This window comes from Pseudophryne corroboree (assembly GCF_028390025.1).
Source record: "Pseudophryne corroboree isolate aPseCor3 chromosome 6 unlocalized genomic scaffold, aPseCor3.hap2 SUPER_6_unloc_1, whole genome shotgun sequence".
Lineage (NCBI taxonomy): Eukaryota > Metazoa > Chordata > Amphibia > Anura > Myobatrachidae > Pseudophryne > Pseudophryne corroboree.
Window position 1 is genome coordinate 260,744 of NW_026967602.1, and position 24,069 is coordinate 284,812.

The following is a 24,069-nucleotide window of genomic DNA, read 5'->3' on the forward strand; positions in this document are numbered from 1 at the left end:
CTGGGAATGTTGGTGGTAATAGTAGTGGTAATGATAATAATATAAGTAATTGTGGTGGTAATGATGGGAATATTGGTTGTAATAGTGGTGGCAATGTGGTGATATTAGTAATCATAGTGGTGGTAATGATGGGAATGTTGGTTTTAATAGTGGTGGTAATGATGGGAATGTTGGTGGTAATAATGGTGATGATGTTTGGAATGTTGGTGGTAATAGTGGTGGTGATGATGGGATTGTAGGTGGTAATAGTGCTGGGGATGATGGGAATATTGGTGATAATAATGGTGGTGATGTTGGGAATGTTGGTGGTAATAGTGTTGGTAATGATGGGAATGTTGGTAGTAATGGTGGTAATGATGGGAATGTTGGTGGTAATGGTGGTAATGATGGGATTGTTGGTGGTAATAGTGTGGATGATGATTGTAATATTGGTGGTAATAATAGTGTTGATGATTGGAATGTTGGTGATGATGATGGGAATGTTGGTGATGATGATGATGATGATGATGATGATAGGAATGTTGGTGGTAATAGTAGTGGTGATGATGAGAATATTGGTGGTAATAGTGGTGGTAACGAAGGTGATATTAGTAATTGTAGTGGTTGTAATGATGGGAATGTTGGTAATGATAGTAGTAGTGATGATGGGAATGTTGGTGGTAATAGTGGTGATGATGATATTAGTAACAGTATTAGTAGTAATGGTGGTGATGTGAGTATTTTTAGGGATGGTAATGATGGTGATATTAATATTAGCTGGGGTGGTAATGATGGGAATGTTGGTGAATGTTGTGTTGGTATGGATAATGTAATGGAAGAGGTTGTTATTGGCTATAGTGGTAATACTGATGATGAAATTAGTGATCAAAGTGGTGGCAATGATTGGAATGTCGGTATTTATAGTGGTAATAATGATTGTGATACAGTTTTAGTGATATAATTGGTGGTAATGATGGGAATGTTGGTGGTTATAGTGGTGGTAATGATGGTGATACCGTATTAGTGATAGAATTGGTGGTAATAATGGTGGTGGTGATGATGGGAATGTTGGTGGTAATAGTGGTGATGATGATGATGGGAATGTTGGTGGTAATAGTGATGATGATAGGAATGTTGGTGGTAATAGTGGTGATGATGATGATGGGAATGTTGGTGGTAATAGTGATGATGATAGGAATGTTGGTGGTAATAGTGGGTATGATGATATTAGTAGTAACAGTATTAGTAGTAATAGCGGTGATGTGAGAATTTTTAGGGATGGTAATGATGGTGATATTAGTATTAGCTGGGGTGGTAATAATGGGAATCTTGGTGAATGTAGTGTTGGTATGGATAATGTAATGGAAGAGGTTGTTGTTGGCTATAGTGGTGATACTGATGATGAAATTAGTGATCAAAGTGGTGGCAATGATTGGAATGTTGGTATTTATAGTGGTGCTAATGATTGTGATACAGTATTAGTGATAGAATTGGTGGTAATGATGGGAATGTTGGTATTTCTAGTGGTAATAATGATTGTGATACAGTATTAGTGATAGAATTGGTGGTAATGATGGGAATTTTGGTGGTGAATAGTGGTGATAATGATGGTGATACAGTATTGGTGATATAATTGGTGGTAATGATGGGAATGTTGGTGGTTATAGTGGTGATAATGATGGTGATACAGTATTAGTGATAGAATTGGTGGTAATGATAGGAATGTTGGTGGTAATAGTGGTGATGATGGGAATGTTGGTGGTAATAGTGGTGATACTGATGATGAAATTAGTGATCAAAGTGGTGGTAATTATGGGAATGTTGGTGGTTATAGTGGTGATATTGATTGTGATACATTATTAGTGATAGAATTGGTGGTAATGATGGGAATGTTGGTGGTTATAGTGGTGATAATGATGGTGATACAGTATTAGTGATAGAATTGGTGGTAATGATAGGAATGTTGGTGGTAATAGTGGTGATGATGGGAATGTTGGTGGTAAAAGTGGTGATACTGATGATGAAATTAGTGATCAAAGTGGTGGCAATGATGGGAATGTTGGTATTTATAGTGGTGATAATGATGGTGATACAGTATTAGTGATACTGTTGGTGATATTAGTGAACAAAGTGGTGGCAATGAAGGGAATGTTGGTGGTAATGGCGGTAATAATGATGGTGGTCTCTCTCTTAATTTTCAGGTCAGCCAGTTTCATGTTAATCAGACACGTAAGTTCTTTCTATCATCTTATTAATGAACCCATAACATTTAGCTCTGCGGCAGATCTCAGCATTAGGAGAGGTTACCTGTATACTGTACACAGTGTATATATGCAGTGAGCGGGAGAGCAGTACAGCCATCAGTGTAACATAATATCAGCATTAGGAGAGGTTACCTGTATACTGTACACAGTGTATATATGCAGTGAGCAGGAGAGTGGGACAGTCATCTGTGTAACATAATATCAGCATTACATTTATATATGATTACATGATATAGATGGATGACAGGTATGCCAGTGGAATTTGCAGAAGTGTCTCATATTCTGCTGTTGACATTGCAGAAACCAGCTTGTGGGAGTCTCACTGTATCTATGATGTTATCAGCCCTGATGGGCTCCTCGTTTATGGAGGAATACAGCATCGGGAATTCTGCGGACCCACGATGGATGTCAGGATCCATAATACCCAGGGACACAATGTACTAAACCTTCTTCTGCCATCTGATTTCTGCAGCTGGGACACCACAGTAAGTTATTAATATGAAGATATGAAACCTAGACCTCTGGGAATGCTGAGATGTATTCATAGAGGAAGGATGTACCATTGCCCCTTGTAAGACACCGTGGGCCTGATTTGTATTTGGAATCAAAGGAAATAAATAAAAACAAGCAACTGAGCACCTGGATAACACCATGCTGCACTGCAGGTGGGGCAGATGTATCATGTGCAGAGAGACCTGGATAACACCATGCTGCACTGCAGGTGGGGCATATGTAACATGTGCAGAGAGCATTAGATTTGGGTGAGGGATGTCCAAACTGAAATCTAAATTGCAGTGTAATAATAAAGCTGTGTAACATGGGTGCACTACATGCGGAAGCAGCCAGTATATACCCTGCACACTAACAGTATAAATGTATTTGCTCCCCTGACATGGCGACGTGGTGTGTTCCAGACACAAAGTTTCAGTACATGCTTTATTGTCTTACTTTTGTTATGCTGCAGACCGTTGTGTTACATTTGCCCAGCAGTCTTCTAGCGTCCTGCAATACTAGGCTTCACCTATAGCAGCCGCCTTTCCCGGTGAATTAGGTCCACCCAGTACTCAGATGCCACCAGGTCTTATATAGGGACAAGGCGACTATAAGAGGCTGGGCAAGGGCAAAAATAGAAACCAAAGAGAAGATCACTGGACGAGAAGTAATACAGATAATACTGGATCAAGCTGCACTCACTAGTGTGTTTTCACAGTCCAGCATTCGTATAGTCTCCGCCCACCGGGGAGAGTATATTAGCTGTGCAAGTGTGCGATCGCATGTGCAGCCGAGCGGTATAAAAACACTTTGTGCAGTTTCTGAGTTGCCCAGGACTTACTCAGCCGCTGCGATCACATCAGCCTATCTGGTCCCGGAATTGACGTCAGGAAGCCTCCCTGCACCACTTGGACACGCCTGCGATTTTCCAACCACTTCCTGAAAATGGTCAGTTGCCACCCACAAATGCCCTCTACCTGTCAATCTCCTTATGATTGCCCATGCAAATGGATTCTTCATAAAACCCATCGCACAGCAACGATCCGCTTTGTTTCTGTGCGAAGCACCTGGGCATTGTAGTGCATATGGAAGCTCAGTTCTGACCTGATCGCAGCGCTGCAAAAAATGTTAGCGAGCGATCAGGTCTGAATTACCCCCAATACACATACTGAAATAAGCATTTGAATGTATGCAAATGCAACAATGCACAAGGTGGCATTAGCAACTGAATAGAAACTGTATGTGAATGCAACAATGCACAGGGTGATATAAGCAACTGATTATCAAATGACTATAAATGCAACAATGCACAGGATGATATAAATAATCAAATATAAGAGGTAACTCAGACTCTGAAAATAACTAATGCAAAATCCCAGGGCTTAGTTTAAACTGTCTGATGTGGATTCTGAAGAAGCCCGGAAATTGGAACTGGAACAGAACCCCCTGAAGGGGAGCAGCGATCCAGAGACACTGAGGCTGAAACCGGCTTCTGACCAGGATTTCACTGTGTACAGCAATAGTAAGCTTGGCAACTGGAGCAGACAGCACTAACTGCACAGACTCAATAAACAACCACAGGACGAGGACCGGGACCAGGTACGAACAGGAACTTGAACCTATAACCGGTGCCAGGTAAAGGGCAAACTGGGTAATAAAGGGAGACACTCGGAACAGCCAGAAAAACTAAGCCTCCTGATGAGGAGTTACAATGCACTTGGACAGCTAGACACACAGAGGCAAACTGCTAATTATACAGCAGCTGAGGCTGAACACAGGGATATGTGCAGGAATCTAGCTGCTGGAGTGTAGTAACATACATGTAGACGTGCTGTGAGTAGAGTTTAACACAGTGGTTCCCAAACTATGTCCTCAAGGAGCACTAATGGTCAGTGTTGGGCTGGGGCATGATGGGCCCACCGGGGGGGGGGGGGGTGCAATGGTAGGGGTCTATGTTGAGGGGTGTTGCCAGTCTCAATTGGGGGTGTGGTCCACTGCAACAGATGCTTGGCTAACCATTAGATGGAGCATGGTTTTGGCCCCTCTTATAAATACACATATAGTACCAATGGTGCAAGTAGAAAAACTGTCTTAGTGGTACTGTGTGCAGCGCATGCCCAAAATAATGGGCATGGCCACTTGCTGTAAGGGGTGTGGCCAATTAAAATTGGGGCATGTCAACATGATGTGCCACCCATTTGTCTCCACTTAGGACACATTAATTTCAAATCCAAATGCACCTTACCTATATGGTGGTATTTCACAATGGGGAACCTCTGAAGAAATGTGTCCTACTTGATCAAGCAGCGTCTTCAGTAGATATTCACTATTCATGTAGGAAGTCACATGGTCCGGTAGATGTCTATTTGTGTAGGATGTCATCATCCTGCAACTGAGGGTCAACCAGGCTCGTGTCACCTTCTCCCCCTGCATCTCTCAGCCACACCATTATCTTCCACCTGCATCTCTCAGCCACACCATCATATTGCCCCCTGCATCTCTCAGCCACACCATTATATTCCCCCTGCATCTCTCAGCCACACCATCCTTTTCTCCTCTGCATCCCTTACCCACACTGTCTTCTTCCTCCCTACATTTCTCAGCCAAACTAACAGCTTCTCCCCTGTGTCTCCCAGCCACACAATCATCTCCCCCTGCATCTCTCAGGCACACCATCTTCTTCCCCTCTGCATCTCTTAGCCACACTGTCTTCTTACTCCCTTCGTTTCTCAGCCAAACCAACAGTTTTTCCCTTGTGTCTCTCGCCACACAGTCATCTTCCCCTTCCTCTCTCAGCCACACCATCATCTCCCCCTGCATCTCTCAGCCACACCATCATCTTCCCCCTGCATCTCTCAGCCAAACCATCTTCTTTCCCTCTGTATCCCTTAGCCACACTATCTTCTTTCCCCCTGTGTTTCTCAGCCAAACCAACAGTTTCTCCACTGTATCTCAGCCACATCATCATCTCTCCCCTGCATCTCTCAGGCACACCATCATCTCTCACCTGCGTCTCTCAGTCACACCATCATCTCTCCCCTGCGTCTCTCAGGCACACCATCATCTCTCACCTGCATCTCTCAGCCACACCATTTTCTTCCCCTCTGCATCTCTCAGCCACACCATTTTCTTCCCCTCTGCATCTCTCAGCCACACCATTTTCTTCCCCTCTGCATTTCTCAGCCACACCATCTTCTTTTTATCTGCATCTTTCAGTCACACCATCTCCCCCTGTGTCTTTCAGACACACCATCATGTCCTCCTGCATCTCTCATCTGCACCATCATCCCCCCCCCTGCATCTCCCAGGCACACCATCTTCTTCCCCTCTGTATCCCTTTGCCACACTATCTTCTTTCCCCCTGCATTTCTCAGCCACACCATCATCTTCTTCCCTGTCTCTCAGCCACACAGTCATCTCACCCTGCTACTCTCAGCCAAACTGTCATCTCCTGCCTGCGTCTCCCAGTCACACTGTCATCTCCCCCTGTATCTGTCAGCCACACAGTCATCTCCCTCTGCTACTCTCAGCCACAACATCATCTCCCCCTGCATCTCTCAGCCACACCACCATCTCCCCCTGCATCTCTCAGCCACATCATCATCTCCCACTGCATCTCTCAGCCGCACCATCATCTTTCCCCTGTGTCTCTCAGCCACACCGTCATCTCCCCCTGCTACTCTCAGCCAAACATGTCATCTCCTGCCTGTGTCTCCCAGCTACACCATCATCTCCCTCTGCTACTCTCAGCCATACCATCATCTTCCCCCTGAGTCTCTCAGCCACACCATCATCTTCCGCCTGAGTCTCTCAGCTACACCATCATGTCCCCTGATTATCTCAGCCTGCCCCCTCTTCACTCCATGTCTTTCAGCCTGATGCCCATCATTCCGTGTCTCTCAGCCTCCCACCCTTCGCTCTATCTCTCAGCCTGCCCCACTTCACTCCGTGTCTCTCAGTCTGCCCCCTTCACTCTGAGTTCTTCAGCCAACCCCTCCCTTCATAGTCACACACCACATATTGCTCAGCAGCTGCAAAAGTGAATGGTAACATCTCTCTGTGCTCGGTGGCACACCTGGGCGCCCCTGCATGCGATGTAAAGCGTGGCTCCCTCTGTATGTATAATGTATCATTAGTGCACAGTCCAGGTCCTTATCCGTAGAGAAGAAGGTGGGGCCCCAGGTACTGCTGCCTACTGGGGGTTTTCCTCTGTACCCCTTTAGGCCAGTACAACCTTACTAACGGTCCATGTCTTACGTATATCCATGCTTGACCACAGGTGGCTTAAATACTACCTCAGTGTATATTAATTATTTTTTTTTGTTAATATATGTTTATTGAGATGGAACAAACAATAAAATACAAGTCTTATGTCATAACGCTTGAGGAAAAAAAAAACATTAACCACTGCAATGTACAGAAATCGGCCTTAAAAGAGTTGACCAAAAAAAATGTGAAATAGTATAAACAAGGTTATGAGGACAGTCAGCCATATAGTTCAAGCAATAAAATTTAATATCAGTCTAACAATTTTTAAAGGGTGGTGAGCCTTTAGTGAGAGATTCCATATTATACCATGTTGTTAATCAAACTACTTTGCGCGCACATTCCCTGGTGGCAGTTGGTAGCGTGAGTAAGTACGGCAACCAAATGGCAAAGAATTTCGGAGAGCGGGACTCTGCGCCTAGGAAACAGTCAACTCAATCTATTTGATAGAGGTAAGTTAAATGCGGCAACATGAGGGAAAGGGGTATCGGCTCCGAATGTATCCACTGGGATAAAATAGTTTTCTTTGCGGCAGCCGCCACACGAGCCAACAATAATTTTGTCCCGTTGGAATACGTAGGATCCTGAGTATTTATAACGTTCCAGAAAGCCCAGACCATAGTAATATTAAAAGAAACATGAAGATCCACATTAATATACTGTATGTTTGGGCTGCCGTCCAAAATGCTTGTACTACTGGGCATGCTGGGGGTGTAGTAAGCTCTGTGTAGTAATGCATCTCTGCATAGGAAGATGAAACTAGTTGTTTATTTAGTACACCACACCACCGAATCACTGTCAGAAGACCAGTGTCAGGGAGGGTGTCTGTCCATTTGGCCATTCCTGTTGTGAGCTTAGATAGATCCAGCCTCCGCCTAGTATGAGAATAAATGAAAGAAGTATTGTATGGGGCTCCAGCACACTGCCGTACCAGGCCATCTAGGGGAAAGGTGAGATCAGGCGAGCGCAGTCGTGACAATTTGCTAGTAACAAAGCTACGGATTTGGAAATAGGCAAAAAGAGGAAAATTAAGAGTGGGGTATTTTTCTTTTAGTTGGGACAAAGTCAATATCGCAGAGCATTCTACATTCAGAAATTGATATAAGAAGGATAGGCCCTGGAGATGCCAGCCACGAACAATCCCATTATCCTCTCCACCCTGGAATTGTGGATTACACAACAAAGGCTGAAATAAAGAATCCATTAGGGAGAGGTCTAAGCGTTTTCTCAGTTTACGCCAAGCTGTACATGGGGCATGTAATAATGGATTATGGAGTCTGTCATGTTGAGGAGGAATATCAGCAAAATGCAATGAATGTACCAGAGTGTGCTGAGGTGAGAAAGCCTGCACCAAAGCCGGATTAGCAAAATTGTCACTATCCCCTATCCAGTCCAGAGCGTATCTATAGTTGGCGGCAAGGGAGTAGTCTTCAGGACAGGGGAGATTAACACCACCAAGTGACGGGGGTTGTTTGAATTTAAAAAGTGCAATGCGGGGACGTTTGTTTGCCCAGATAAATTTAGTGAGGGCTTTATTAATAGAATGGACATCTCGTTTGGACAATATGAATGGGAGCATTTGGATTGGATAAAGTAGTCGAGGGAAGGAAACCATCTTATATAAGTGGCACCTACCCAGATAAGAGATCAGGAGATTTTGCCATTTCAAAAAGTCATTCGTCATTTGAGTGATGTGGTAAGAAAAGTTTACTGTATATAAGTCAGTGAGGAGTGGCGGGATACGGAGGCCTAGATATTTTAAATATCGGTGGGCCCATCTGAAGGGAAATGAGTCACCCCAATCCCGTGCCACCGCCCCTCCCAATGCCAGCGCCTCTGTCTTATCAAAATTCATAAGAAATCCGGAAATTTGATTAAAATCATGTAGTGTGTTTAGTAACGATGGAAACGCCTGTTTGGGGTTCAACAAAATATAGTAACAGGTCGTCAGCAAAAGCAGACACCTTGACTTCGTTTATGCCTACCATAATATCTTGCCAAGTGGGATCTAGTATGAAATGGCGTATCAACGGGTCTAAGGCCAGATTGAATAGATGGGTGGAGAGTGGGCATCCCTGACGGGTCCCTCTACCTAATGTGAAAGCAGACGAGTTTAAACCATTTATAGTTAAATGTGCCTGAGGTAGTGTATATAACATTCTGAATAGATGAATGAATTCCTCACCAAATTGCTGAATATGAAATATACGGAGTAAATGAGACCAGGAGACGCGGTCAAACGCCTTATCGGCGTCGCAGCTTACAATAAGAGCGTTTGGGCAGGGAGATTGTTGCGCACTATACATTGCTGCAATCAGCGTACGGATATTATGAACTGAGGTTCTACCTTTGACAAACCCCGTTTGAGCAGGATGTAGGACCCTATTCAATATAGGCTGAAGTCTTGTTGAAATTAGTTTTGTAAAAAGCTTCAAATCCTGATTCATTAATGAAATAGGTCGATAAGACTGAGTATATCGGGGATCTTTTCCCGCTTTCGGAAACAGCACAATTCTGGCTTCACTGAAACCGATGGGAGGAGGTTTACCCTCCAACAATGCATTAAAAAGTGATAATAAATGGGGTGATATAAGGGGGGCCAGGATTCGATAATACTCCGCCCCAAATCCGTCTGGGCCAGGAGACTTGCCAGTTTGCAGTGATTTGATCAGAGAAAGTAATTCCGGTTCCGTGACCGGTTCCGTTAAGGATATTCTTTCCTCTCCCGTTAAAACAGGCAGTTTTGCCCTCTCCAGAAATTGCATTCCAAGATTCGGGTGACACATGGGGGCTTCATAGAGAGTGTTATACTATTGTAAGAAGGCCTCAGAAATTGAGGGAGTATCAAAGATGGTTGCAGACGAATCAGTGATTATTTGAGGGATACGAGAAGGAGCGGAGTTCGGCCGAACCAGATTTGCCAATAGTCTCCCGGATTTATTTCCCCCTCGAAAAAATCGATTCCATTGTAAATCGTATGAAAATCTCGCCCGCTCAGTATACAATGAGTCGTACAGCTGTTTAGCAGCAAGATATGCCTACCGGTTGTCGGGTGAATCCTGCAACAAGAGTGCGTCATAAATCCTGGTCAGATTACTAGCAAGGTCCTGTAATTGGATAGTGAGCAGCTTGCGTCTCCTGGAAACATATTCCATGATATGGCCTCGAATCACCGGTTTCGAAGCTGACCAAAACAGATTGATATCCTCCATATGTGTACTATTGTCTGCTACATAATTACGAAACGTTTGTTCTAGATGTGTGCAAAAATCAGAGGATTTTATAAGATAGACTGGAAATCTCCAATTATATGACTGAGAGACAGGGGAGTGTAAGTTAAGGGTAAACCAAACCGGGGCATGGTCAGACAATGATATGGGTTCTATTTTAGTTTCAACCCAGCGTTGTAATAGGGTGTCGGTGATCAGCCAATAGTCAAGGCGAGAAGAGGAATGATGTGGATGGGAGTATAATGTGTACGCTCGGGAGTCAGGGTGTTGGCATTTCCAGGGGCCGCAAAGCCGCATTGAATCAGTCAATAAGGATAGGGATTGGGGTGGTGTAGAAATATGCGATCTAGCAGAGGTGGATCTATCCAAACCCGGAGACTGGACAGTGTTGAAGTCTCCGCCTAAAATAATCTCCCCCTCCGCCCATTCTTGTAATTTATTGTAAAGATTAGAAAAAAAGAGTGAGCTGGGGCCATTAGGTGCGTAGATAGTAGCTATGGTGTATAGAACTCCAAAAATAGTGATTTTTATAAATAAATACCGGCCTTCTGGGTCACTAAAACTATCATTTATTTGATACGTGAGACGTTTACTAAAAATAATTAGTACACCCCTTCGTTTGGCTGAGTAGGAGGCCGACTTAAATTCCCCTATCCAGGAATCTCTGACAACATTAGGGTCTGTATTTTTCCAGTGGGTTTCCTGTCTGAGAGCTATGTCAGGCTTTAGACGTTTAAGATAGGAGAGAATTTTTTTCCTTTTGATTTGGGTGTTTAATCCCTCAACATTCCAAGTTACAAATTTAATATGGGACTGTACTCTAGTGGAGGTGGCAGCATTCAATTACATTTAACCTATACCTACTCTAGGCCAAGAATCCCACATAACCGTTAATAGTAAACCAATCCAGCCCATCCCAGCAAGCGGGCTAGCGAGCAAAATACCTGTACCAAAGCAGTATAAAGATAAACAGAACAATGGTGACAATGACATACAATATGTTTGAGCAACATCCAGATCGGTATCCCAACTCAAAATTGTTTTAAGTATTATACGAACCAAAGAGGAAAGGTCCATGGAGCGGCACACCAATAAGCTTAATAGAGTCCAACCCAAAACTTATATGATCCTCTCTTAAGGTAATTCGATCCTTTCCCTTTTTGGGTGATTAACCTATAAACAACTGGGATAGAGTACACGGGGCAATTTGGTTATGATACGGGTGCCTTGCATTCTCCCATTATTTATATAGGTGAATCAACAAAACTTTAACTCCTTGTCTCCTTATACAGGTGGTACCATTCTTTCTGTCCTATTGATGGAATACCCTGATTTGATATGTCTTGAAAGAAACCACTACATAGACACTTTCTCCACGTTAACTGGGCCACACGCTGATACATAAGTGACCCGACTCAAAAGTGACCTATGATTCAAAATTATTGCCCTGAGAATCCATATATGGGCACATATATGATACAGATGATGGTCACACTATCAAAATTTTGATATACTTTTTCTTATTCATGAGAAGGGAATTATTGCACAGACGGACTCAAATAGAATTATCTGTCTTTGACTGAGGTCATTTAGATCAGACCATACACATTCTTTTCATATTTTTGCAAGAAGATCACTCACATATTTATTAGTTCGTTCATATGGATGTTATATAAATCATTTTTAAGGCATACCAAATAAAATTTGTAATCTTAATATTTATAATAATTCTTATCAGTATCTTTTTTTCAAAACAATTTTTGTTCCGTTACCTCAGACAAGAGTGCTTCCAACCAGGGTTTTTTTTTATCTTCTTTGTGGTCATTTTTTTATGATTTGTGTCTCTATACCCTTGGGAGCACCACTGACCGTCATAATTTATTGTAACCATTATACCAATAGGTTATAGGTATACAATCGATGAATAAAAGGGAAAGCAATATCCCAAGAGCGTCAGTTCTTCTGAGGTAATTATAATCTGTAAAACTACCTTCCTGTGCGGCCTACATCCCTAATCCCTTTTCCCCTCTTGTTTTGTAGAGTCCAACCTAAAACATGAGTAAAGTGGTGGATTGAGCCAGGAAACCATTCAATAAGCAAACATAACAATAACAGATAAGAGAAGGAAAAATGGGACGTGAGGTTTGGTTGGATAAGAGAAGTAAGAAAAGAAGTCAGAGAAAGTAAAGAGCAGTTCAAGAAAAATTGAGAATAGGGTAAACGGTCACAGACGGACAAGGTGTTTCGAGGAATGCAATAGGATATAAGTGACAATGTACCAACATACAAAGAGATAATAAAAAAACATATCATCCAGTGGTATATCCCACTTATAGTAGTAACTAAGAACCTGAATGGGAACTGTTCATTACGATGGAAATACACAAGGCCATTGTATGTCAGTCCTCTTCGTCCATCCCGGCAGAAGAGTGTGAGGATAGTGAATCGACAAAGTTCTTGGCCGTTTTTTGGATTCTCAAAGAAGTAGGCCTTCCCCGCATGAGTGACTCTCAATTAAGCCAGATAGAGAAGCGCAAAACGGTGGCCCAGCTCAAAAAGACTCTTGCAGACAGGCGAGAATTCTCTCCTTTTGGAAGCAACCATATAAGAAAAGTCCTGGAAAAGGAGCAATTTAGCATCCTGGTATCTCAAGCCAGCACTTTTTCTGTAGGCGTCTAGTATCATGACCTTGTCAGCGTAGTTGAGGACTCTCAGGATGACGGGCCGGGGCCTGTCTCTTGTGGATTGCCGTTCAGGGCCAATACGGTGTACACGTTTCACTACTATGGATGCAAAATCTGAAACGCAGCCCAGCTCCCTAGGCAGCCATTGAGAGACAAGCGTCATGAGGTCACGAGGATTCACCGATTCCGGTAGACCGATGAGGCGCACATTATTTCTCTTATTTCGGTTTTCAAGGTCCTCAAGTTTATCCTCAATAGATGCAACAAATCTTTCTTGGTCAGAAAGAGCCGTCTTAGCCGTAGTGAGATCATCTTCTAGGTCGGATATTCTCTGTTCTGCCTTGGTAAGACGCTGAGCATGTTGGTTGTTGAGTGAGAGCAGAGTCAAGCGAGTCTTTTAGAGGAGCCAATTTTTGGTCTAATAACGCAGACAGGATATCCGTTATCTCATTCGTCATGCAGGATTTTGCAGATTCCATTGTAGACATGGACACAGGTTGGCCTCGGGGGCTAGAATGCGAACCCAATGGGGGTGAAGGAGGGCTATCAACCGAAGAGTTGTCATGGCCTCGGCCTCTACCCGACTGGTTGCTACGAGTGCCCCGCAACGATTTGGCCGTATTTTTGTCCATCATCAGAACAGAGAGATATTCACAGCAATGAGTGCGGCAATAGGCAGCTCAAGATATATAATAATATGGGTCGCAATGTGATGTTCCTCCAGCAGAGGGAGTTTAGTAAATGAGATGAGATATTAGATACAATGTAAATGAATATGTTTTTTCCAAGAAACAGTATGCAAAAGTTGGAGATATGATTAGGAGAGGTTATGAGGGCTCAGGTCCCATTCAGCAGGTTCCAATCTAGCCAGGTAGGACAGCCAGCATGGATCATGGACCTGCCATTGACCACATCTGTCTGCCCACAGCAGGGATCCTGTGTCACGATCCAGGTAATTCCTTATCAGTATTTACCTTCCAAATGCCTCCTGAGACTGTCCCAGTGTTCCAAGCCTGGATTCCATCTGCACTGTCTGCATGCAGCACGCTGCATCTCATTGTCTCAAATCTCTTCACTGTGATTCTGGCAGCTTCATGGTTAAAACTCCCATGCAGGTTACAAACAGTCTTTCCCTCCAAGTTCAAACATGGGCGCAGCCATGTTTGTTTCATCACATGTTACTTTTCAGCCAATCAGCTGCACTCTGGTTTCTACCTAATTACCCAGCAGCTGCACTCTAGACTCTGCTTAATCAGCCAGCCAATCCCTGCTTCCCAGCTGGTATAAATATCATGTTCCTGGGCTGGAAAGATGTCAGTGCTTCAATTGTCTTCAGTGATTCCAGTGTGCAGTTCTCCCATGGACTTTCTTTGCAGTACAGCCTGACTCTGCAGTGTCTACATTGCTCCCTGTGACTGGCAGTTACCCGACACCGGCTTCCAGCTTCTAGCTTCCAGCGGTGCTCTGCCCTGCCAGTAACCATCGGTGTTCCGCCATCGATCCCCAGTAACCATCAGTGTTCCGCCATCGATCCCCAGTAACCATCGGTGTTCCGCTATCGATCCCTAGTCACCATCGGTGCTCTGTCATCGATCTCTAGCATCACCAGTGTTTCTGCATCTGATCTTCCATTACACCGGTATCTGACACCATTTCACAGCTCACCACCTGTGTCGGTTCTATCCGGCATTTCCCGGCAGTTCAGTCACCAGCTTCTGTTTCCCATCAGCTACCCAGTGCATCGGTGTTGGTAAGGAAATATCATCTCCAAGTCCTTCAAGACTGTGCTTAATTAAACCACACCTAGAGACTGCCTATATGCACTCCTGGGAACTGTGACTTATATGCTGTTCTTAATATTGCTAACTGCCGACATATGCTTGTGAGCTAAGTTTCAATAAAACCTTTGAACTTTCCTTTGTTGTCGTGGTCACGCCTTCGGGCATCTGTGGTAAAGGTTCCCTGCATGTCTAAGAACTCTGTACTGCTTCCCAGGTTCACATATACCTCTGCCCCTACAATTGAGGCTTCCCCTGGTCAGTACCAGCCCTCAGTTGTGACAGAAAGCACTGACCAAATGGATCCAGCCGGAGACCAGGTCCAAGCGACCAGGCCGATGCAAGAACTTGCAGCCTGCCTTGAACGTCAGGAGACTGCACAGGGCCATGTGATCCGCTGTCTCCAGGACCTCTCCTCTCGGCTGGATGGAATACAAGTAACCCTCCGTGGTTCAGGGGCGTCCAGTGTGCCGACTGCAGTACCTTTGGTGGCATCCCCACCCACCATTTTCGTTTCTGCTCCTTGTCTCCATTTACCGACACCTGCCAAGTTTGATGGTTCCCCAAAAGCCTGTTGGGGTTTCCTAAATCAGTGTGAGATATATTTTGAGTTACAGCCTGGCAGTTTCCCAACTGACCGCACAAAGGTTGCTTACATCATCTCCCTCCTCAGTGGCTCCGCCCTCGATTGGGTATCACCTCTATGGGAGAAGTCTGATGCCCTGCTCTCTTCATATGCAGACTTCGTGGCAACCTTCAGGCGCATCTTTGATGAACCAGGTTGTGTGACCTCTGCCTCCTCTGATATCCTCAGGCTACATCAGGGGACACGAACAGTCGATAAATATCTGGTACAGTACCAGATCCTAGCGTCCGAACTTTTCTGGAATGATGATGCTCTTTACTCAGCCCAAGGAGGGGCGTCTGTGTCTACAGCCCAACGAGGGACGTCTGTGTCTACAGCCCAAGGAGGGGCGTCTGTATCTACAGCCCAAGAAGGGGTGTCTGTGTCTACAGCCCAAGAAGGGGCGTCTGTGTCTACAGCCCAAGAAGGGGCGTCTGTGTCTACAGCCCAAAAAGGGGCATCTGTGTCTACAGCCCAAGAAGGGGTGTCTGTGTCTACAGCCCAAGAAGGGGCATCTGTGTCTACAGACCAAGAAGGGGTATCCAATGTTCAAGCTCTAGTAGGGGCATATGAGTCTTCTCAAAAAGGAGTTTCTGATCTGTCAACCCCAGGAGGGGTGCTGGAGAAAACAACCCTGAGAGAGGTGTCTGATTCATCAACCCAGGAGGGGTCACCAAAGTTTCAGTCCCAAGGGAAGTATCCAGAGCCAAGTTCCCAGATGGAAATTTTTGTGCTACAGATGCAGTTATGAACTCCTGTTTGCCGTCTTCAGAGAGCACCACCCTGTTGGCATCCAGCATGGACCAGGTCCAGGATGGTCTAACTGAACACTCAGATACTACTCATTCCGGTTCCAACCGGATTCTGACTCTTTCAGTTCCAGCTGATTCAACGGTCTCCAAACTCAATCCTGTCCTATCCGTTGGCCCAAAGTCTTCGCCTGTCTCAGCCGGTTCAAGTTTGTCTGGACTCAATCTGGTCTAGTCCATAGGTCCAGTACAGTATCCTCTGGTTCCAGCCAGTTCAAGTTCATCAGGATTCAATCTACATTCTTCCATTTGTTCAGGTAAAGACTTTATAAGAAGTGTCCTGGGGCCACTCCTAAAGGAGGGGGTGCTGTCACGATCCAGGTAATTCCTTATCAGTATTTACCTTCCAAATGCCTCCTGAGACTGTCCCAGTGTTCCAAACCTGGATTCCATCTGCACTGTCTCTGTGCAGCACGCTGCATCTCATTATCTCAAATCTCTTTACTGTGATTCTGGCAGCTTCATGGTTAAAACTCCCATGCAGGTTACAAACAGTCTTTCCCTCCAAGTTCAAACATGGGTGCAGCCATGTTTATTTATATCACATGTTACTTTTCAGCCAATCAGCTGCACTCTGGTTTCTACCTAATTACCCAGCAGCTGCACTCTAGACTCTGCTTAATCAGCGAGCCAATCCCTGTTTCCCAGCTGGTATAAATATCTTGTTCCTGGGCTGGAAAGATGTCAGTGCTTCAATTGTCTACAGTGATTCCAGTGTGCAGTTCTCCCATGGACTTTCTCTGCAGTACAGCCTGACTCTGCAGTGTCTACATTGCTCCCTGTGACTGGCAGTTACCCGACACCGGCTTCCAGCTTCTAGCTTCCAGCGGTGCTCTGCCCTGCCAGTAACCATCCGTGTTCCGTCATCGATCCCAAGTCACCATCGGTGTTCCGCCATCGATCCCCAGTAACCATCGATGTTCCGCCATCGATCCCCAGTAACCATCGGTGTTCCGCCATCGATCCCTAGTCACCATCGGTGCTCTGTCATCGATCTCTAGCATCACCAGTGTTTCTGCATCTGATCTTCCATTACACTGGTATCTGACACCATTTCACAGCTCACCACCTGTGTCGGTTCTATCCGGCATTTCCCGGCAGTTCAGTCATCAGCTTCTGTTTCCCATCAGCTACCCAGTGCATCGGTGTTGGTAAGGAAATATCATCTCCAAGTCCTTCAAGACTGTGCTTAATTAAACCACACCTAGAGACTGCCTATATGCACTCCTGGGAACTGTGACTTATATGCTGTTCTTATATTGCTAACTGCCGACATAAGCTTGTGAGCTGAGTTTCAATAAAACCTTTGAACTTTCCTTTGTTGTCGGGCATCTGTGGTAAAGGTTCCCTGCATGTCTAAGAACTCTGTACTGCTTCCCAGGTTCACATATACCTCTGCCCCTACAATTGAGGCTTCCCCTGGTCAGCACCAGCCCTCAGTTGTGACACCCTGCCTCAGCTTACCAGAGCACTGTCTCCAAGATAGCTGCCAGGTGTAAGGGGAGATGTGATGCAGCCTGATTATCAGTGTCCTCCCTGCTGCCCAGCTGCTCAGTGTAGCCAGGGAGGCAGTAGTCAGGTCAGTGGCCGCTTTCCGGGGGGCAGTGCAGGCGGGTGTAGCAGCCGCGGGCACGGGCAAAGCAGGCTCTTCCGCTCCGCCGCCCTGGAAGTCCGCGGCGGGTCGCGGCTGTACTCCAGGTCCCGGCTCACGGAGGTGATGTTGGCCGCAAGGCTCCGGAGCTCCGTGAGCGGCCCCCAGCTCCCGGAAAGGTGTCCCTCAATAGCGGACCCGGCGGGTAGGAGGGTAGGAAGCCACAGAGGGCAATATGTGTGGGCCAGCAGCGATGGAAGGTTAAAAAATAGCCGGCGCCGTGTAGATATCTTTAGGGCACGTCCTCTTCCCCTGCTGGCCACCTGCTCGGTCAGTCAATATGATTTTACTATGTTTGCTGAGCCATGGATATACTTAAATCCTGGCCTGTCAGAGCTCCTTGAGGACTGATCGCCTAATTCAGTAAGGATTGCAATTACAAAAAATGACTGAATTAGGCCGGGAGTTTGGCTACCTCTGGTGTAGAGAAAGGAGAGTGGAAGATATGTCAGAGGTGTAATCCAGACGGTCATAAGTCTACTACTGTAGGTTGCATGCGTGTGTATGAGTGTGGCGTGTGTGTTTATGAGTGTGACATGAGAGCATCCTGGTAGCCCTGGCGCAATTCTTGGGTAAAAAAAGAGAGAGGGGAGTTGGAGGGGGAAAGGATGAGATAAATTGCTGCGTAACGCGCACTGCTCAGCATGGTGTTCCTTAATATGTGTTAAGTAGAAGTTATAATGAAATAGTATGTCCATTTAGAGTACAGCAACCGCTTGTCTCCTCTCGCTCGGGTTTGTCCGGCTTCCAGGTCCCGGGTCACGTGGTCCGTGGTTTCTCTTCCCGATGCCTGCAGGGTTTGGGTCCTCATTGGCCGGAGAGGGGTGAGCTCCTTGTAGCTGCCGGTCAGTGTTGGGAGGCAATGTTCCAACGTGTTTCGGCTTGTAGTGTCTTTGTGAAGGACGACGTGCCTTGTGTGGTCATCTTGTTAAAAACGTCTTGGATGTGTCAATCAAATTCTCGTGTCTCTGTTTTGTAAGCACCTGTCTTATGTGTACGGGATGCGGGTATATTGCCGGCAGTCGAGATCCCGACCACTGACAATGCCGCCAGCCGGAAAACTGACCACTGACAATGCCGCCAGCCGGAAAACCAACTACTGACAATGCCGCCAGCCAGAAAACTGACTACTGACAATGCCGACAGCTGTAATCCCGTAACTAGACTTTTTTGTGCCCTGTGCCAGAGAGAGAATAGGCGCCCCCTCCCCCCCCATTTTTCTAATAGGGACATAGAGTCAGAGCTGTCTTAACAGCAGTGTAGGCCCCTGGGCACAGCAATGTACTGCGGCGCCTACCCAACCATCAGCAGTAGGGGCGGGGGGTACTATCAGCGGCAGCTTTAATGTCCCACGGGGGGTAGAGGGGTTCTATCTTTCGCTCAGCATGTAGGACCTGGAGAAATAATTTCTAATTACTCCTATACTGCACAAATGGGGTGGGAAGGAGAGCACTAAACTGTAGAAGGGGGCATTGGGCTGAATGAAGGGGCCCGGTACATGACTTCCAGGGTGGTAGGGGGTATTTAATACGCAGGGGAGGGGTGGATAGTGGAGTGGGCTTAATATTCATCATTTTCCAGGGGTCAGGGCAGCTTGCTTTACTACAGATATCTCCAGTTCCTGGAAATAGATTTTTTAGCTTTAATGGGATAAAACACTAGAGAGTCTCACCTTTCAGGAGGTACTGGGGACACCTTTCAGGAGATACTGGGGACACCTGTCAGGAGGTACTGGGGACACCTTTCAGGAGGTACTGGGGACACCTTTCAGGAGATACTGGGAACACCTTTTCAGGAGGTACTGGGAACACCTTTTCAGGAGGTACTGGGAAGTACTGGGGACACCTTTTCAGGAGGTACTGGGGACACCTTTCAGGAGGTACTGTGGACACCTTTCAGGTGGTACTGGGGACACCTTTCAGGAGGTTCTGGGGACACCTTTCAGGAGATACTGGGAACACCTTTTCAGGAGGTACTGGGAACACCTTTTCAGGAGGTACTGTGGACACCTTTCAGGAGATACTGGGGACACCTGTCAGGAGGTACTGGGGACACCTTTCAGGAGGTACTGGGGACACCTTTCAGGAGATACTGGGGACACCTGTCAGGAGGTACTGGGGACACCTTTCAGGAGGTACTGGGGACACCTTTCAGGAGATACTGGGAACACCTTTTCAGGAGGTACTGGGAACACCTTTTCAGGAGGTACTGGGAAGTACTGGGGACACCTTTTCAGGAGGTACTGGGGACACCTTTCAGGAGGTACTGGGGACACCTTTCAGGAGGTACTGTGGACACCTTTCAGGTGGTACTGGGGACACCTTTCAGGAGGTTCTGGGGACACCTTTCAGGAGATACTGGGAACACCTTTTCAGGAGGTACTGGGAACACCTTTTCAGGAGGTACTGTGGACACCTTTCAGGAGATACTGGGAACACCTTTTCAGGAGGTACTGGGAACACCTTTTCAGGAGGTACTGGGAAGTACTGGGGACACCTTTCAGGAGGTACTGGGGACACCTTTCAGGAGGTACTGGGAACACCTTTCAGGAGGTACTGGGGACACCTTTCAGGAGATACTGGGACACCTTTCAGGGACTTGGGGATCAGAGTTAATGAGCCAGAGCAATCCACCAACAAAAATATTAAACTGCATATTAAGCGTGTTGAGCTGGAGCAGGGACCAGGTGCTTGAAGGCTGATATCTCTGGTTCTGGGAGTAGTAGAGACAAGCTGCCAGTGTTCACTGAAAGGAGAGAGTCCCAGCTTTTGGAGTATACCCTCAGAAATACTCTAAATCACACAAAACCTGAGAAATCTGGCTGGGAAGAACAATTAACACGCTTGGATAGGGACCACTGCTTTGAAGTCGGATATCTCCGGTTCCCCAAAGCCGATTTTAAAAAATCTGGTACCCCTGGAAAGAGGGGACCCTCAGTTATCAGCCTAGAGCCCTTTTTTTCTCCTGGGGCCCTTGGGCAAGAGCCCATTGAGCCCATAGGAAAAGACAGCCCTGCATAGAGTAAGGCTTGTGGGGAAGGGGCATGACAAGATTGTTTCCAGAGAAAGACCATGCTATGATTCCCCTGCCCACATTTTATATATACAGTATATATGTATATTTATAGACCACTGCAAGAAAACAAATTTGGTCACAAATCCTCTTTATACCAAATTCATGCACTTGACGTGAGAGCTTGTTGCTATTCAGTTACAATGCCCTTTATTAAATAACACGGTTCACTGTCCTGCCATAACCAGGATTCAAACCTATAACCTAATTCTAATCAAACACCCTACTCATTGAGCTATTTGATCCTACATAAAAACTGTGAACACTATGGGGGTCATTCCGAGTTGTTCGCTCGTTGCCAATTAAGGCAAAAATGCACATGCGCATGGTACGCAGTGCGCTAAGTATTTTAGCACAAAACTTAGTAGATTTACTCACGTCCGAACAAAGAGTTTCATCGCTGAAGTGATCGGAGTGTGATTGACAGGAAGTGGGTGTTTCTGGGCGGAAGCTGGGCGTTTTCTGGGAGTGTGCGGAAAAACGCAGGCGTGCCAGGATAAAACGCGGGAGTGTCTGGAGAAACGGGGGAGTGGCTGGCCGAACGCAGGGCGTGTTTGTGACGTCAAACCAGGAACGAAACGGGCTGAACTGATCGCAGTGTAGGAGTAAGTCTCAAGCTACTCAGAAACTGCTAAGAATTTTCTATTCGCAATTCTGCTAATCTAAGATTCACTCCCAGAGGGCGGCGGCTTAGCGTGTCCAATGCTGCTAAAATCTGCTAGCGAGCGAACAACTCGGAATGAGGGCCTATATGAAGCTACTGGTACTTTGTAAACAAATAATCAGCATTGTAATTGAGCAGATCTATGCAGTGTGCAGCCACACATCCAATCTCTCGCAGCCACACACTACATAGATCTGCTCAGCCGCAATGCTGATCATTTTATCACAAAGTACAAAGTAATCTTCAAATAGTTAGAATTCTCTATCTTAGACTTATCTACCCATCTATGCAATGGGAGATAGCTCAATGAATAGACTGACTACAATACCACAGGCAATGGGTTCGAAACCCGGGTATGTCAATATCTTGAAAAGTAATTAATGACAGTGTGACAGGTCAGGTGATGCCGGGCTTCAAAAAGAGGGGAAGCTGCAAGTGAAATTAATTCAAAGAGATAACTGACAAGTGCCGCCAACAGCGCTCCCTACCCTGCAGCGTTATGTGCGGTGCCCCCTCTGCACACACCTAGTTACGGCCCTGATGTGATATTCTGTATAACGCATCCTCATTTTTTTATTTTTGTTTTGTTGTCCTCACTTATGTGTATGGTCATCAGTTTATTGTAAAAGCGTATCTGGTTGGTTTACTAGTGGTGTTGAAATCTATGTTGAGACCTTTTGGTGTAAGTATTATTAGTGTGTTATTAGTGTAAAGGTAATTATTGTATGGTTAATTAGTGTGTTATTAGTGTAAGGGTTATTAGTGTGTTATTAGTGTAAGGGTTATTAGTGTGTTATTAATGTAAGGTTTATTAGTGTTTTGTTAATGTAAGGGTTATTAGTGTAAGGGTAATTAGTGTGTTATTAATGTAAGGGTTATTAGAATAAGGGTTATTATTGTGTTATTAATGTAAGGTTTATTAGTGCAAGGGTTATTAGTGTAAAGGTAATTAATGTATGGTTTATTAGTGTGTTATTAGTGTAAGGATTATTAGTGTAAGGTTTATTATTGTAAGGATTATTAGGGTGTTATTAATGTAAGTTTTTTTTGGTGTATTATAATTGCAAGGGTTATTAGTGTGTTATTAGCGTAAGGGTTAATAGTGTAAGGGTTATTAGCATGTTATTAGTTTAAGGGTTATTATTTGTAAGGGTTAGTGGGGGTAATTCCAAGTTGATCGCAGCAGGAATTTTGTTAGCAGTTGGGCAAAACCATGTGCACTGCAGGGGGGCAGATGTAACATATGCAGAGAGAGTTAGATTTGGGTGGTGTGAGTTCAATCTGCAATCTAAATTGCAGTGTAAAAATAAAGCAGCCAGTATTTACCCTGCACAGAAACAAAATAACCCACCCAAATCTAACTCCCTCTGTACATGTTATATCTGCCTCCCCTGCAGTGCACATGGTATTGCCCAATTGCTATCAAAAACCCGGCTGCAATCAACTTGGAATTACCCCCATTAGTGTGTTATTAGTGTAAGAGTTATTAGTGTAAGGGTTATTAGTGTGTTATTAATGTAAGGGTTATTAGAATAAGGGTTATTATTGTGGTATTAATGTAAGGTTTATTAGTGTAAGGGTTATTAGTGTGTTATTAGTGCAAGGTTTAATAGTGTAAGATTTATTAGTGTAAATGTTATTAGTGTAAGGGTTATTAGTGTAAGAGTTATTAGTGTGTTATTAGTGTAAGGGTTATTAGTGCATTATAAGTGTAAGGTTTATTAGTGTAAGTGTTATTTGTGTAAGGTTTATTAGTGAGTTAGTAGTGTAAGGGTTAGTAGTGTGCTATTGGTGTAATGATTAGTAGTGTAAGGGTTATTAGTGTAAGGGTTATTATTGTGTTATTAGTGTAAGGGTTATTAGTGTAATTGTTATTTGTGTAAGGGTTATTAGTGAGTTAGAAGTGTAAGGGTTAGTAGTGTGCTATTAGTGCAATGGTTAGTAGTGTAAGGGTTATTAGTGTAAGGGTTATTAGTGTGTTATTAGTGTAAGGGTTATTAGTGTGTTATTAGTGTAAAGTTTATTAGTAAGTTGCTAGTGTACGGGTTAGTAGCGTAAGAGTTATTAGTGTAGTGGTTAGTAGTGCAAGGGTTATTAGTGTGTTATTAGTGTAAGGGTTATTAGTGCAAAGGTTATTAGTGTAAGGTTTATTAGTGTAAAGGTTATTTGTGTAAAGGTTATTAGTGTGATATTAGTGTAAGGGTTATTAGTGTAATATTAGTGTAAGGGTTATTAGTGTGTTTTTAGTGTAAGGTTTATTATTGTGTTATTAATGTGAGGGTTATTAGTGTAAAGGTTATTAATGTGTTATTAGTGCAATGTGTATTAGTGTAAAGGTTATTAGTGTAAGGATTATTAGTGTGTTATTAGTGTAAGGGTTATTAGTGTGTTATTAATGTAAAGGTTATTAGTGTATGGGTAATTAGTGTGTTATTAGTGTAAGTTTCATCGGTGCAAGGGTTATTCATGTTTATTAGTGTGTTATTAGTGTAAAGATTATTAGTGTGATATTAATGTAAGGTTTATTAGTGTGTTATTAGTGTAAGAGTTATTAG

The 24,069-nt window shown here is 44.7% G+C and overlaps 1 protein-coding gene across 3 annotated transcripts in view; it reads left to right on the forward strand.

The window, feature by feature from the left end:
• The window catches only part of LOC134985605 (phospholipid scramblase 3-like), a 111,483-nt gene that overhangs the window by 29,099 nt on the left and 58,315 nt on the right, over window positions 1-24,069 (forward strand). For all 3 annotated transcript variants that reach the window (XM_063950422.1, XM_063950421.1, XM_063950423.1), the window contains 2 exons: window positions 2,181-2,208; window positions 2,544-2,728. In XM_063950422.1, coding sequence (XP_063806492.1) covers window positions 2,181-2,208; window positions 2,544-2,728 — 213 coding nt within the window. The remainder of the gene's footprint in view (window positions 1-2,180; window positions 2,209-2,543; window positions 2,729-24,069) is intronic.